Source organism: Megascapheus bottae, chromosome 21 (assembly GCF_031878675.1).
Source record: "Megascapheus bottae isolate mThoBot1 chromosome 21, mThoBot2.hap1, whole genome shotgun sequence".
Lineage (NCBI taxonomy): Eukaryota > Metazoa > Chordata > Mammalia > Rodentia > Geomyidae > Megascapheus > Megascapheus bottae.
The window spans coordinates 7,948,923-7,964,931 of NC_143529.1; the positions used below are offsets into that span (position 1 = coordinate 7,948,923).

Consider the following 16,009-nt stretch of genomic DNA (forward strand, 5'->3'; position numbering starts at 1 on the left):
GACTGGCCAAAAAAAGAAAGAAAAATAGAAAGAAAGAAGAAAAATAAGTCTGACAAACAAAAAAGGGACAAACTAAAACATTTGGGAATTTGGAGGGCCAGGAGTGGGGCCTAATGGTAGAGTGCTTGCCTAGAACGCATGAATCTCTGGGTTCAATTACTTGATTCCACATACATAGAAAAAAATAGAAGTGGTGCTGTGGCTCAAGTGGTAGAGCTCTAGCCTCTAGAAAGCCCCAAGGACCATGCTCAGACCCTGAAGTCAAGCCCCATGGCAAAAAAAAGTGGTACAGTGGTAGGCCTTGAGCACAGAGAGGCTCAGGGACAATGCCTAGGCCCCAAGTTCAAGTCCCAGGACTAGCAAAAAGAAAAAAAAAGGGGGGTGAATAGATGCATCATGTTTACAATATGACTGTATTTGGAGACCAACACTACAATTAAAGGAATAATAAGTGGTAATTTGTTAAAATAGCCACAGGGAACAAGTACAAACTAGTTGCATGAGTACAACCAGTAATTGGTATCTTCATATGACTGAAATTTCCAGTCTATAGCCATTGGTGTGGAACTCCTTTATTGGGATAGTTTTTCAATTTTTTCTTTCATCTGTGTCTGAGGTTTATGTCTGTTTTTTTGACAGTCTTGGGGCTTGAACTCAGGGCTTGGGAACTATCCTTGCATACTTTTTGCTCCAGGCGAGCGCTCTGCCTTTTGAGCCACAGTGCCACTTCTGGCTTCCACTGAGTATATGGTACACCAAGGAATCAAACTCAGGGCTTTGTAGATGCTAGGCAAGCACTCTACCACTAGGCCAAGCTCCTGGCCTGTGTCTGAGTTTTTGATCTAGCAGGCACATGTATCTTTACTAAATTTATTCCTAGGGATTTATACTTTGATGCATAGCATATATCTGCTTATCTGAAGCAGAAACTCCTCAAGCTATAAACTAAAAGATACTACTTCTGTAGCTATTTTGAGAAACTGCTAGAGGCTGAATGTGGAGAAGACTCTTGGGAAGCAGTCTTAGAACTCTGACTTCATAGACTATTTGGTTCATCAGGTTTTTAGAAGAGCCAGAAAAAAAAAAATTCCTGTTGGCTCTAGGAGGGGAAATACATTCGCCATGAATCACACCCAAAGCATTCTCTGTAACTCTATGGAGACTTTGCCAGAACCTATCCTAGCTAGGAGACGGACTTTCTTTGTACATGTGGTCTTTCTTTATCATGTGGTCTTATATTATTTAAAGGCGAAAATCAGAGTCAATGGGGTCAAAGCTATGAGGATATAAATTGGGAATGTTGCAATCAGACAGTTTACAATGAAAACCCAAGAATAACATACTCTTAATAGAGAAAAACTTACAGTATTACTTAAAAACAAAACAAAGGGCTGAGCGTTTGGCCTAGTGGTAGAGTGCTTCCTGCACGAAGACCCAGGTTTGATTCCACAGTACACATACATAGAAAAAGGCTGGAAGTGGTATTGTGGATCAAGTGGTAGAGCTCTAGCCTTGATGAAAGCCCAAGGACAGTGCTCAGGCCCTGAGTCCAAGCCCAGGACTGGCAAGACAAAACAAAACAAAAATACCAATTACCTCTGCCTGATCCCAACTTGACAGCTTTTTAGGAGTGGCACCAGGAGTCTGATCAGCGGTTTGATCCCAACGCCGCTTTCGTTTTGAGGGAGGCTGGGATGCTGCTGCTCCATTGACGACTTTTAGTTCTCCAGCTTTAGCTTTTTCTGCTAGCTGCTGCCTAATTTCTCTCTGAAAAATAGAAAAATACATATATATATATATATTTTTTAGACGCTAGAGGGTTCGCTCATGCCTACTGTGCATGAGGCCTTGGTTCGATTCCTAGTAACACAAAATAGAAAAACATATTCAATACATTCTTATGCCATTAATGTAAATGTTTCCATTTAATGTGTCATTTTTCATTTTTGTGAGGCTTTATCGCAGGGCTTGGGTACTGTCCCAAAATTCTTTTCCTTAAAGCTACCACTCTGAGCAACAGTGCCACTTTTGGTGTCCGGCTGTTAATCTGAGATAGGTCTCCTGAACTTTACTGCCTGGGCTGGATTTGAACCTCTATCCTCAGATCTCAGCCTCCTGGGTAGCTAGGATTACAGGTGTGAGCCACCAATACCTGGCTTTATTCACTTTACTTTTTACTTTCTATACTTCTAGTGATCTCATTTTCACTCTTCTGTATATCTATGTCTTATACAGTCTTTCCTCCCGAACAAGATATAAGCAACTACAAAATTTGATATAGAATATCCTAGCTGTGGGGCCGGGAGTTTGGCCTAGTGGTAGCGTGCTTGCCCAGCATGCACGAAGACCCAGGTTCAATTCCTTGGTACCACATACATAGAAAAAAGCCGGAAGTGGTGCTGAGGCTCAAGTGGTAGAGCTCTAGCCTTGAGAAAGTCCAAGGATAGTCAGTACTCAGGCCCTGAGCTCAAGCACAAGACTGGCAAAAAAAAAAAAAAATCCTAGTTGTAAAGAAAAATCTTTTTTTTTTGGGGGGGAGGGTCAGTTGTAGGACTTGAACTCTGGGCCTGGGTGCTGTCCCTGAGCTCTTTAACTCAAGGCTACTGTCCTACCCCTTGAGCCACAGCGCCACTTCCGGTTTTCTGGTAGTTAATTGGAGATAAGACTTCAGTGTCTGGGCTGGCTTTGAACTGCAATCCTCAGATCTCAGCTTTCTAAGCAGCTAGGATTTCAGGCATGAGCCACCATACCCAGCTTCTTTAAAATTTAAGAATGATAAGTGGAAATAGAATTTTCTTTCATTTATTACAGATACACTTGTTTTTGAAATAAGGTATTAATACCATTTAATTTTTAAAAGTCTATTACATATTACATATTCATAATGAAGACTAAACAAAACGAAAAGAAGTCTTATCCTAGCACTGCATGTGTGTCCACACAGAACAATCTCTGCAGGTCTAAAAAAACTACTCAAAATCTCTATCCACACTTTAAACTGAATCTTACAGTATGGAAAATTCTCCAAGAATTTGTGACCACTAGAGTCTTTCCTAACCCACTTGCTTCTGAAGCAAACCATAAATGTCTTTATAGATATACTTAAGTTAGGTATGTGTTTACATGGACAAAGGGACTAAAGACGAGAAAAGGACATAGAAATATGAAGTTTAAGAGATGATAAATTTTATGGTACAATTGTTTCACAACTAAATCTCTATTAATATTAGTGAAATACTGCTTGTGAGATAGACAGAAAAAAATAGAAAAGCCTATCATCGACCCCCTTTCTTTACATTCTTTCAATAAACAACAAGTGGGCTGTGAGTGGGTGCTTGTAATCCTAGTTACTCAGGAGGCTGAGATCTGAGAATTAAAAGTTCAAAGCCAGTCTTGGCAACAAAGTTTTTGAAATTATCTCCAACTAAAACCTATTATTTAAAAAAGTCAAAGTAAGCTGGGCTAAGCCGGACACGGTGGCTCACAACTGTAATCCTAGCTACTCAGGAGGCTGAGATCTGAGGGTCCCAGTTCAAAGCCAGCATGCACAGGAAAAGCCTGTGAGACTTTTATCTCCAATTAACCACCAAAAAGCTGGAAGGACTGTGACTCAAATGGTAAAGTGCTAGCCTTGAGCACAGGAAGATAAGGGACAGTGCCCTGAGGAACAGGCCCTCAGTTCAAGCCCCAACGATATGGGACGTGTGGGCAAGCACGCGTATACACACCCTCTTCCCCCTCCACACACAGAAGTAGCTTAGACTAGATCCCAGTTTCACATACCTCTTCTTTAGTTAAATGCTGTTCTCGCATTACATCCATGTAAGTTCTAGCATTCATTTTAGGATCAGGGGTCTTCCCTCCTGCAGAAAAGAACAGCAACAGGACAAGAGTACAATAAATAAAGGATAATTAGGTTCAACTGATTTATCTTCCCTGCACTAATATTATGTTATTCCATTATCATTTAATTTATTTTTTGATGGAAAGCTTTAATAATTATACATCTTACTTTTTATTGAGTTTGCTGATCAATTTAACCTGTTTGAACACAAACATATCTACAGCAGTTTAAAACAAATATTTTAATGCATATAGAAAGGAAATGACAGCACAGTTTGGTCTTCAGAAGTGATGGGTTCCTGGGTTGCTAATCCGGAATACGTACACTTTCGTGCCTTTGTCTCCATCAGCAGTTCTGACTTCAAGCAGCAGAATAGAAGCCTAGAAAATTATCTCTTTACCATTAGTAACACTTTGGAAAGATATTTATATTCAAAACATTACCTGTTGCAAGCTGTTAAAATCCTGACTACAAATAACTGACTACATGTGATCTTCATACAGTGTTCTAAAATAGCTGTAGCATAGAAAATCAGATATATTCCTATATTATTCTGATGCCAAATTATTAAAAGGGCTTCATATTTTTCAGTTTTTTGACCCAGAAACATATTTTTATTTCTTAGTATAAATTACAACTGGAAACATATTACTTAAAATATATTACTTTTACTACTTATTAAAACCCACAAAGAAGGAAAGTGGTGTACAAAGAGATGCGTTAGTCTCTTGAATCATAGTTTTAGTATTTGCATTTCAAACTTCAAATATCTTAAAGAAGCCCAAGTATTATATATAACAAGGTTCACAAAGGCACACTATACTTTAGAAAGGTGATAATTAGCCATACAAGTAGTATAGCATCATAATTTAGAAAAAAAAATGAATTCTAAGACATCTCCTATACTGACGATCATGCCCAATTGGTAGTGTCATTCTTTCTGACACTAACTGATAAGACTTCCTTTGGAATACTTTTTCACCATAATCTAGAGAGGATGTGTTGAACTGCACCCTTAAGAATGCAGACAGGACTGGCATATAGCAGTACTGCTGTAGGAAAGAAATTAAGGACAGTTAGTATGGGCCTGTGAATTCTGACATACATGTTTAAATCAATTACAATTATGCAAGTAAAGAAAAGAATATCCCTATTAATTCATGCAGGCTGAAAGTCTAATTTGTAAACCTGCAGTGCAGCTAATTTTGACTGTGAAACTCACTCACCTGAGGAAAGCTTCCATCAGGCTTGCTATGCCCCTTGTGCTGACCTGCACACTAAAATTAGCAAAACAGACTCCAACTATTAAAAATATCCAAGTCTTTCTATACATACTTCTGTCAACTTTAAGTATGCTTAGTGCAAAGTAGGTGCATTTACTAAGCCATATTTAGAACAATATGGGGAGCTCTAGTGTGAGAAACAGTTTCTCAAAAGTTACAACCCTCAATCTAAAATTTGGAATAACCAAGTATTTTGGTAGCAAAGCATATTTGTTCTAAGTATAATAAGAATACCCAAAACAAAAGTAAAAGAAAAACCTTTAACCCTTTGCGTTTCTATGGCAATGGCTCATTATTTTCTTGTCCTTCTACCTGGAAAGAAAACTTGCATTATAAAGATGAAGAATATGGCATCTGTGACTTCAACCAAATCTACACAAATCTATATAAGGGGTTTTTAAAAAAGAAAAGCAAACTCATAAGCATGCCAAAAAAAATCAAAGGGCTAAAGACAACATAAACAAATTTGTGAATACTTATAGGAAAGCGGGAATTACCATCTGCAAAAGGATCAAGACGCTCTGGGGAAATTATCATGGTCCGTCTGTGCTTTTTATATTCATCTTCCCGGTCAGCAATCTTTGGGGGTCGGTGCTCAGCAAATGGATCATACTGAAAAGAAGTGTACTTATTTAATGTCCACTTTACTAAATCAAGGAGAACATCAAACAAAATTAAAGAGTATTACAAAACACAGAGATTTAATAATTATATAATAACAAAATATTCTATGTAACTTTAGATACATAGTAAGAAACTAAGGCAGGGGACCAGGAGTTTGGCCTAATGGTAGAGTGCTTGTCTAACATACATGAAGACCAGGGTTCAATTAGTCAGTACCACATACACAGAAAAAGCCAGAAGTGGTGTTGTGGCTGAAGTGGTAGAGTGCTATCCTTGTGGAAAGCCCAAGGAAGTGCTCAGGCCTTGAGTCCATGCCCTAGACTGGCAAAAGAAAAAGAAAAAAATAACTAAGGCATTTAGCTGAGTGTGGTGGTGGTGCATACCTATAATCTACAGCACTAGAGAAAGGGGTAGAAGAATCACTAGTTCAAGACCAGAGTATCAAAAACAGTGAGATGCTGTCAAAAATAAACTGGCAGGATATAGCTATGGTAGGTCATTTGTCTAGACATAAAAATGAGACAATAGCCAGGCGAGGGGTGCAGTGGCTCACATCTGTAATCCTAGCTACTCAGGAGGCTGAGATCTGAGGATCAGGATTCAAAGTCAGCCCGGCACAAAAAGACCTGAGACTCTTCTCTCAAATTAACCTCTAGAAAAGGGAAGTGGGGCTTGGCTCAAGGGCAGGGTGGTAGTTTTAAGCTGAAAAGCTCAGGGACAACACCCAGGCCCAGGAGTAGGGTGGTAGCCTTGAGCTGAAGAGCTAAGGGACAGCGCCCAGGCCCAGAGTTCAAGCCTCATGACCCACAAAAAGGAGAGAAAGAGAGAGAGCGCCAGTGGCTCATGCCTGTAATCCTAGCTGTGCAGGAGGCTGAGATCTGAGGATTGTGGTTCAAAGCCAGTCCAGGCAGGAAAGTCCTTGAGACTCATCTCCAATTAACCAAGAGAAAACTGGAAATGGTACTATGGCTCAAGTGGTAGAGTGATAGCCTTGAGCTGAAGAGCTCAGGGACAGCATCGAGGCCCAGAGTCAAAGTCCCACAACTGACAAATATAAATAAATGAGAATATATCATGCCCACATTTCCACAGCTCAATGCTTTACAAATTATTACTTTTACAAAGTTTTATTTCTAATTCTAACCAGCTCCTCTCAACATATTCAATTTGATTCTGAACATTTTTGGAGTTTTATGCAAACTCAGACATTCGTTACTCTTCAGCTGAATAAATTGAGGGGCAAATTCAAGGGGAGGTAATGTATCAATGGGGAGAGGAAGTGTGGGTGAATATAGTCATAATATTTAATGCACATTATGTGAAAATGAAGCCAGGAAACTTGAGGAAAAGGATTCAGTTGGGCTAGATGGAGAGAATGATATTGATCAAGACACACTATATTTATGAACTGCTATAATGAACTGAAAACTGAACTACTTAATTATAATTTTTAAAAATAAAATAAAGGGGCCCAGGAGTTTGGCCTAGTGGTAGAGTACTTGCCTAGCATGCATGAAGGCATGGGTTCGATTCCTCAGTACCACATACATAGAAAAAAGCCAGAAGTGTTGCTGAGGCTCAAGAGGTAGAGCTCTATCCTTGAGAAAGTTCAAGGACAGGGCTCATGCCCTGAGCTCAAGCCAGAGACCAGCAAAAAATAAAATAAAATAAAGTTACCTGTTCTGTTGATTGTGGTATGTCATTAAGCAATGCCACGGGGGCATGGTATCCAGGCTTCTTCTGACCAAGCAAACTTGTAGATGATGAATAGTCATCGTCATCCTACAATGAACCCCCCCAAAAGACAATAAACCTGTCAGAATTTTTAAAACAGCAAAATAAAATTTGTTTTTCAAAGTTGGCAAGTACAAGCAGCTTATTTAAAATTTTCCAGTTCCCTTGTTTTACATGATTTAGTATCACAAAACTGAGTATCTTTTTAATGTATATGTTGCTTCCTACTATATTTAGACAAGACCATTATATTTAATATCAAGTTTTACTATGCAAAAGTGTAACACTGAGTAATTCTAAAGATTCTATTTCTAAAGATCACACATTCATTTAAAAATAAAATGGGGGGGAGCCCCCAAGAGTTTGGCCTAGTGGTAGAGTGCTTGCCTAGCATGCACGAAGACCCAGGTTCGATTCCTCGGTACCAAATACATGGAAAAAAAAGCCAGAAGTGGTGCTGAGGCTCAAATGGTAGAACTCTAGCCTTGAGAAAAACCCAAGGACAGTGCTCAGGCCCTGAGCTCAAGCACAGGACTGGGGGGGAGGGGGGAATGAGGGTGCTGGGAGGTTGGTACAGTGCTTGCATAGCATGTACTCAGGTTTGTTTCCTCAGTATCACATATATAGAAAAAGCCAGAAATGGTGCTGTGGTTCAAGTGGTAGAGCTCTAGCCTTGAGAAAGCCCAAGGACAGCGCGCAGGCCCTGAGTTCAAGCCCCAGGACTGGCAATAAATAAATAGTTAAATAAAAATAAAATGATAATTTCCAACTTAGCTTATGGAACATGCAGCTATCATTTGGTCTTTTACCATACTAGGGTATGAAAACCAAAGGCTAGTCCCTGATCAGCCTCTAAAAATTTTACCTCTAGGATCTCTAAATTTCACTCAAGAAAAAGATAGCAATTACAAGGTATTACTTGAATTTCACAAAGACAATCGGTATGGCAATCTATATATGTAAAATGAAGCTTGATAGAAATTCATACAAAAATGGTTAGGGGGTGGGGCTGGGAGTTTGGCCTTTTGGTAGAGTGCTTGCCTAGCATGCACGAAGACCCAGGTTCGATTCCTCGGTACCACATACATGGAAAAAAAAGCCAGAAGTGGTGCTGAGGCTCAAGTGGTAGAGCTCTAGCCTTGAGAAAGCACAAGGACAGTCAGTGCTCAGGCCCTGAGCTCAAGCCCAGGGCTGGCCAAAAAAAAAAAAAGGTTAGGGGGGAAAAATGGCTAGGTGTGGTAACACATGCTTAGGATGTAGGATGTAGCTAGGATTCTAGCTACACCAAAGATGCAGATCAGACTGTGATTCAAGGTCAGCCCTCCAAAAAAGTTAATAAGAGCCCATCTCAATCGATAAGTCAGGCATAGTGGTATATGCCTGTCATCTCTCAGCTGTAAAAAGGGTATTAAGTGCTGAGAATGTGGCTTATTGATAAAGTACTTGCCTAGAATACATGAAGCCTTGGGTTCCATTCCCCAGCACCACAAACAGAAAAAGCTGAAAGTGGTGCTGCGGCTCAAGTGGCAGAGTGCTCGTTTTGAGCAAAAGAAGCTCAAGGACAGTGCCCAGGTCCAGTCAAGTGGACTGATGAGAGAGAGAAAGAGAGAGTGAGAGTGAGAGAGAGAGAGAGAGAGACAGAGACAGAGAGATGGAGGGGGAGAAAAGAGAGAGAAAGGGAGGGAAGGGAAAAATAAAGAAATGAAAAAAGAAAAGACAAAATGGGGCTGGGAGAATGGTCTACCGGTAGAATGCTTGCCTAGCATGCTTGAAGCCCGGGTTTGGTGCCTCAGTACTATACACACAGAAACAGCTGGAAATGGTGCTGTGGCTCAAGTGGTAGAGAGCTAGCCTTGAGAAAGCCCAAGGACAGTGCTCTGGCCCTGAATGAGTTCAAGCCTCAGGACAAGCAACAAAAAAAGAAAAGAAGACGGGCTGGGAGTTTGTTGTAGTGATAGAGTGCTTGCCTAGCATGAAGACTCATGTTCGATTCCTCGGTACCCCATACATAGAAAAAAACTGGAAGTGGTGCTGTGACTCAAGTGGTAGGGCATTAGCCTTGAGAAAAGTCCAAGGACAGTGCTCAGGCCCTGAGTTTAAGCCCCACGACTGGCAAAAAAAAAAAAAAAAAAAAAAAGACAAAATGGCAAGGCATTGGTGGCCTATAATCCTAGATACTGAAGAGACTAAGATCTGAAGGTCACCTTTGGAAAGGAGCTCAGATAAGAAAATTCATAAACTCTTAACTCTAATTAACCATCAGAAAATGTTCAAATAATAATACGTGCTAACAAGGTCTGGTTTAATCCTTAGTAGCACACAGCACATGTGCACACATATATCCCAAAACAAACAAAAACCCACAAATGAACTGGGCGCAGGTGGTTCACATCTGTGTCCTAGCAACTCAGGCAGTTGAGATATGAGGATGGACGTTCTAAGCCAGCCTGGGAATTAACCTCTAGAAAATGGCAAATGGGGCTTGGCTCACGGATAGGGCAGTAGCCTTGAGCTGAAGAGCTCAGGGACAGCGCCCATACCAAATTCAAGCTCCTAACCCTCTCTCCCCCCAAGAAAAGAAGCTCAGAGGTAGAGCTCAGGCCCTGAGTTCAAACCCCAGGACTGGAAGCAAATATAAAAATTTTTTAAAAGGGGAGGAGGAGGTGTTAAAAAAATTTTTTTAATCCATTTATATTAAGATAACATTTATCTTTCTTCCCATGGTAAGTACACATTAGGAATCAAGCTACTGAAGTCAACACATTGTAGTATGTACCTATAATCACAGCACTCAAGAGGCAGAAATAGAGATCTTAAGTTTGAAGCCAGTCTGGGCTATATATTGGGTTTGAGACCATCAATCCATCCTCTCAAAAAACTGACAGAAGTCAGGTACCAATTGCTCATGCCTGTAATCCTACCTACACAGGAGACTGAGTTCTAAAGATCACAGTTTAATGCCAGTTCTGGCAGGAATGTTTATAAAATTCCTATTTCCAATTAACTACCAAAAAAACAAGATGATCTATGGCCCAAGCAGTACACTGCCAGCCTTGCTTGAGTGAAAAAGTTAAAGGACAGCTCCCAGTAGTGGCATTTAAAAAAAAAAAAAAGCTGGGCATGGTGGCTCAGGCCTATAATCGTAGCTATTCAGGAGGCTGAGATCTGAGGATGGCAGTTCACAGCCAGCCCAGGCACTAAAGTCTGTGAGACACTTATATCCAACTATTGGAAAAAGAGGAAGTAGTGCAGTGGCTCAAGAGTATGGCAGTAGCCAGGGACAGCACCCAGGCCCAGAATCCAAGCCCCAAGACTGACCAAAAAAAAAAGTGGTGACAATGTCCAAAAAGAAATGTACTCATTACCTGACTAATAAAACATCTTTATCACAAAATTTTTTTTTAATTTTCTGAAAGATCTCCTAACTCCAATATCATCTTTCCAGATTAAACCAGGTAACTCAAATTTAAAATTCCTTTGTATTTCTTGCTTTCTCTAAAAATAAAGAAAATCTTGCATCTTGTAAAGTTTGTAACTTACATCTTCAAGTTCAGTTGCAGCAATTGATGTCACATATCCAGCAAATCTGCTATCACTCCCACCATAAATCTCCTGGTCATAATAACCTGTGGAATCAAGGCCCACTCCTTGTGCTTCATCAAGAGCTGCCTTTTTGCCTTGAATTTCTCGAATCTGTGCTTCAATATCTGTAAGAAAGATAACATACAGTCTTATTATCCAAAGAGCTCTTAGCACAATGTATTTCCTTAGTAAATACTATAAAAATATTCTCTTACCCATTCACTGCCATTATGATTTAGGTAGGAAACAATTCAGTCAATTAGACCAACCAAAGAGCCCACAATCTCTCCTCTACAGTATTAATGTAATCTGTATATCACCAACTGAATCAACATGACCTGGTACCTTTACAACAAAAAATCCAGCATGGTTATGCCAACTCAGAACTCCAACTTAAAAACTCACCCTATGTTTGATTCCTTGGTCCTGTTAGGTCCAACTGGAAGAAATGACTTCTTCCCTTGGCTCTCTCCCACTGCACCCTGAAAATCTCGCCCAGCACCTGTAACCCTGGTAACTGGCATGCCTGGGGGCAGTGGGAGGTCCCCACTGAGGTATTTCCCCATCCTCTGAGATCACATCCGTTTCTGCTGTGTCTATCCCCCTCCCCCTATATAATGTCTCACTTCCCGTCCTAAGCTCTCTTGCTCACCCGACTCCATCTTGGGTGGCAGGAGTCTGCTCTTTCCTCATGCAATAAACCCTCTTCTCCTGAACTCCGTGGAGTTTCCTTTCCGGCAGACTTTACAGGTCCCACATATACAGAAAAAGCTGGAAGTGGCACTGTGGCTTAAGTGGCAGAACACTAGCCTTGAGCAAAAAGTGTCCAAGGACAGTGCCTAGGCCCTGAGTTCAAGCCTAACTGGCAAAAAAAAAAAAAAAAAAGCCCATGTTCCCTGATTATTAGCAAATACCCAGAAAAAGATTCTACCTAGACCTCCTATTCCTCCATTCCAACTGCTACAGCCCTATCTCTCTCCCCTCACATGGCACAGCAGCCTTATTTTCCTTCTGAAGAACTATTTTTTGTGTATGGATCATGAGGCTTGAACTTGGCCTGGGTGCTGTCCCTGAACTCTTTAGTTCAAGGCTACCTGGGCCTGGGCATTGTCCCTGAGCTCTTCAGCTCTAGGCCACCATCCTACCCTTGATCTAAGTCCCACTTCCCATTTTCTAGAGGTAACTGGCTGGCTATGAACCTTGATCCTCAGATCTCAACCTCCAGAGTAGCTAGGATTCACTGTGTCCACCTCTGAAAAACTTTTTCACTGAGGTTGGTAAAATACTGAATTAATGTTTGTATAAAATCTATGAAAAGCAAGGTGCGGTGACTCACACCTGTAATCCTAGCTACTCAGAAGGCTGAGATCTGAGGATCTTGGTTCAATGCCAGCCAGAGCACTAAAGACCGTGAGATTCTTATCTCAAATTAACCACCAGAAAACCAGAAGTGGTGCTGTGGCTCAAGGGGTAGGGTGTAGCACCCAGGCCCAAGTCCTACGAAACTATTGGTGGGGGGGATGCTTAGACTTTGCTCTCCAGGCTGACTTCAAACCTAGATTCTCAGAGTTCACCTTCCTGCATAGCTAGAATTACAGATGTGAGCCTCTGACACCCAGACAGTTAATTTCTTAATAAACTACATGTTTGTAGCAGAGTGCTCACCTGGATTCGATTCCTCGGTACCATATACATAAAGCCTGAAAGTAGTGCTGTACCTCAAGTAACAGAGAGCTAGCCTTGAGAAAAAAGTGTCTAAGGTCAGGGCCCAGGCCCTGAGTTCAAGCCCCAGGACTGGCAAAAAACAAAACAAACAGAAAAAACACATAGGGGCCAGTTTGGCCTAGTGGTAGAGTGCGTGCCTAGCATGCATGAAGACCTGGGTTCAATTACTCCATACCATATACATAGAAAAAAGCTGGAAGTGGTGCTGAGGCTCAAGTGGTAGAGCTCTAGCCTTGAAAAGTCCAATGACAGGCTGCGAGTTTGGCCTAGTGGCAGAGTGCTTGCCTACCATGCAAAACAACCCAGTTCAATTCCTCGGTACTACATACACAGAAAAAAGACAGAAGTGGTGCTACGACTCAAGTCATAGAGCGCTAGCCTTGAGAAAACCCAAGGACAGTGCTCAGGCCTTGAACCCAAGCCCAGGACTGGCAAGCAAGAAAGAAAGAAAGAGAGAAGGAGAGAAGGAGAGGAGAGAAGGAGAGAAAGAGAGAGAAAGAGAGAGAAAGAGAGAGGAGAAAGAGAGAGAGAGGGGGGGGGAGGGAGGGAGAGAGAGAGAGAGGAGAGAGAGAGGAGAGAGGAGAGAGGAGAGAGAAAGAGAGAGAGAGAGAGAGAGGAGAGAGAAAGAAAGAAAGGAGGGAGGGAGGGAGGGAGGGAGGGAGGGAGGGAGGGAGGGAGGGAGGGAGGGAGGGAGGAAGAGAGGAAGAGAGGGAGAGAGGGAGAGAGGGAGAGAGGGAGAGAGGGAGAGAGGGAGAGAGGGAGAGAGGGAGAGAGGGAGAGGGAGACAGTCCAAAGACAGTGCTCAAGCCCTGACTTTGTGTGTGTGGCACACACACACACATAAAATGTCAAATTCATATATTGTATATATGTCTATTTGAAATAGGTTAGGGAAGGGGGATGTTTGTGAAGTATATGCACCTTCTATCTGGTGAATATAATGTAACCCTTATATTACAATAAAAATATATGAAAAAAATGTAATATTCATGGTATAATGCTGTATACTTTGTTATATGCTAAAGTATTTCAAAATAAAAAGCTAACTCTAGTTCATCAAATTTTTTCCTCCATTAGTACAAAGGTTTGTAACATCAACACTTAAAACTATCCACACCTTCAAATTTTATGATCATTTTTGTATCTTTGAGAGAGGAAAAAGTTGTCTTTAACTTCCTAATTTTCCTTCCCTTCCCTCCTTTCATTTTCAGTTCTGGGGAATCAAACTCAAGAGCCTCATAAATGCTAGGCAAAGATTCTAGCCCAAATTCAATTTTCAACAATAACAATTATGGCTACTGGTATGTAAGTAACTCTTCAAATTTTAGAAGCTATAAACAAATATTTTTAAATGCATGCTAATCTTTCCTTTCTCAATTATGAGAAATAAATTGTATGTTCTAGCCTAATCTTGCTACTCCCTGTAGTACAAGATGTTCAGATACAAAGACAAAGAAACATGCACACTGTTGGTTACTGGGCAAGAGTACCTCCTAGTGGCAAATACACCCATCTCCTTGTTACTACTTTTATCAATAGTGTTTGTACCTTATGCAACAGTGTGCTTATTTTCAAGTTGAGGTGCATGAGATGTTTGCAGTCCATACCTATCACAGAGCAGTAGGAAATATTCATATGCCAGTTTTCAGGTATCACCTGAGTAAATAAAATACCTGGAGATGAGATTGCTAGGTTTATACTACATAAATGTTCAACCTTAATTTTGAGTTGTCTTAGTCTGGGTTTGTAGTTTAAAAAAAAAAATGTATAGGAGCTGGTGGCCTAACATGCACGAAGATCTGGGTTCAATTCTTCTGTACCACATACACAGAAACTGGAAGTGGTGCTGTGGCTCAAATGGTAGAGCTCTAGCCTTGAGAAAGCCCAAGGACAGTCTCAGGCCCTGAGTTCAAGCCCCAGTACTGGCCAAAAAAAAAAAAAATTCTAGGCTGGACTGGAGAGTACCTGTCTAGTCTGTCCAAGTACCTAGGTTCAATTCCAAACAAAACACACATGCACATACACATGCATGCACACACCACACACACACATACACACAGAGTCCAAAGCCAAGCATGGTAGTAGTGCCTATCAATAACCTTAGCTACTAGGCTAAATTGGGATTTCCAAAGTTTGCAACAAAGTTGGCAAACTCTTATCTGCAAACACAAACTATAAAAGGATTGGAAACACAGCTTAAATGTGAGAGCACTTTAATATAATGGAGACCCTGGATTCAATCCTTAATATCAGTTCCAGAAGCTGGGTGCTGGTGGCTCATGCCACTAACTACTGAGGAGGCTCATTTCTGAGGATCATGGTTCAAAACCAGCCTGAGGAAAGTCCATGAACCTCTAACAGCTAGAAGTGCAACTGTGGATCAGGGGGTAAGGACTAGCCTTGAACAAAAAAAAAGTTCGAGGACATTGCCCAGGCCCTGGTTCAAGTCCCAGGACTGGCATCAAAAAGAAAAAAATTGTTCTGGAGCTTGAAGATTAAAGCTCAAGGCTTAGGTACCATCCCTGACCTTTATTTTAGCTTGCTCCATTTTCTTAGTGCTCTTTATAAATGGTTTGAAGTATTTTCAGCGTTTTAATTTATTATATGTTACAAAAACATCCTTTTCTGACGTTAATTTCACTTATTTTTAGGATGGTCCATAAAATAGATGTATCTATTCTAGTCAGGAGCAATTGGTGACAAGGAGTATTTGAGAGATATGACATCCCAGAAAAACAGGAAGTACTTTATTTAATTCAAGTCTCATTCTTCTCACTAAACAAAGTTCTAACTAGGAGGACAAATAACTATACTGTAAAGTTTTTATTTTGATGGGGTTGATTTTTTTTAACTGAACACTGTAGACAACACTAACAAACTAATTTCCAAACTCTTCCAGGCAGAACACCAGTGGCTCACACTTGTAATCCTAACTATTCAGAAGGCTGAGACTGTGGTTTGAAACCAGCCAGAGCAAAGTCTAGGGGACTCTTATCTCTAATTAACTACCACCCCACCCCAACCCCCAAAAAAGTGGAAAATGAAGTTGTAGCTCATCTGGTAGAATGCTAGACCAGAAATTCAAACACCACCACCAAAAAAAAAAGTCAATCTTTTAAGCAATTTTTTCCACCTCCCGCCCTTTTCATCTTTCACACCACAACCACTGCCTTTCTGAAGACACAAATAACTTCTTTACATAGGGGGAAAAGGAAAG

The 16,009-nt window shown here is 40.9% G+C and overlaps 1 protein-coding gene across 3 annotated transcripts in view; it reads right to left on the reverse strand.

Moving 5' to 3' along the window:
* The window catches only part of Sf3b1 (splicing factor 3b subunit 1), a 41,958-nt gene that overhangs the window by 22,734 nt on the left and 3,215 nt on the right, over positions 1-16,009 (reverse strand). The window contains exons 2-6 of one of the 3 annotated variants that reach the window (XM_090354538.1): positions 11,026-11,192; positions 7,429-7,533; positions 5,625-5,739; positions 3,784-3,863; positions 1,597-1,767 (exon numbers count right to left, since the gene is read on the reverse strand). In XM_090354538.1, the coding sequence (XP_090210664.1) occupies positions 1,597-1,767; positions 3,784-3,863; positions 5,625-5,739; positions 7,429-7,533; positions 11,026-11,192 (638 nt within the window). The other 2 variants (XM_090354540.1, XM_090354539.1) reach the window with 2 other exon arrangements.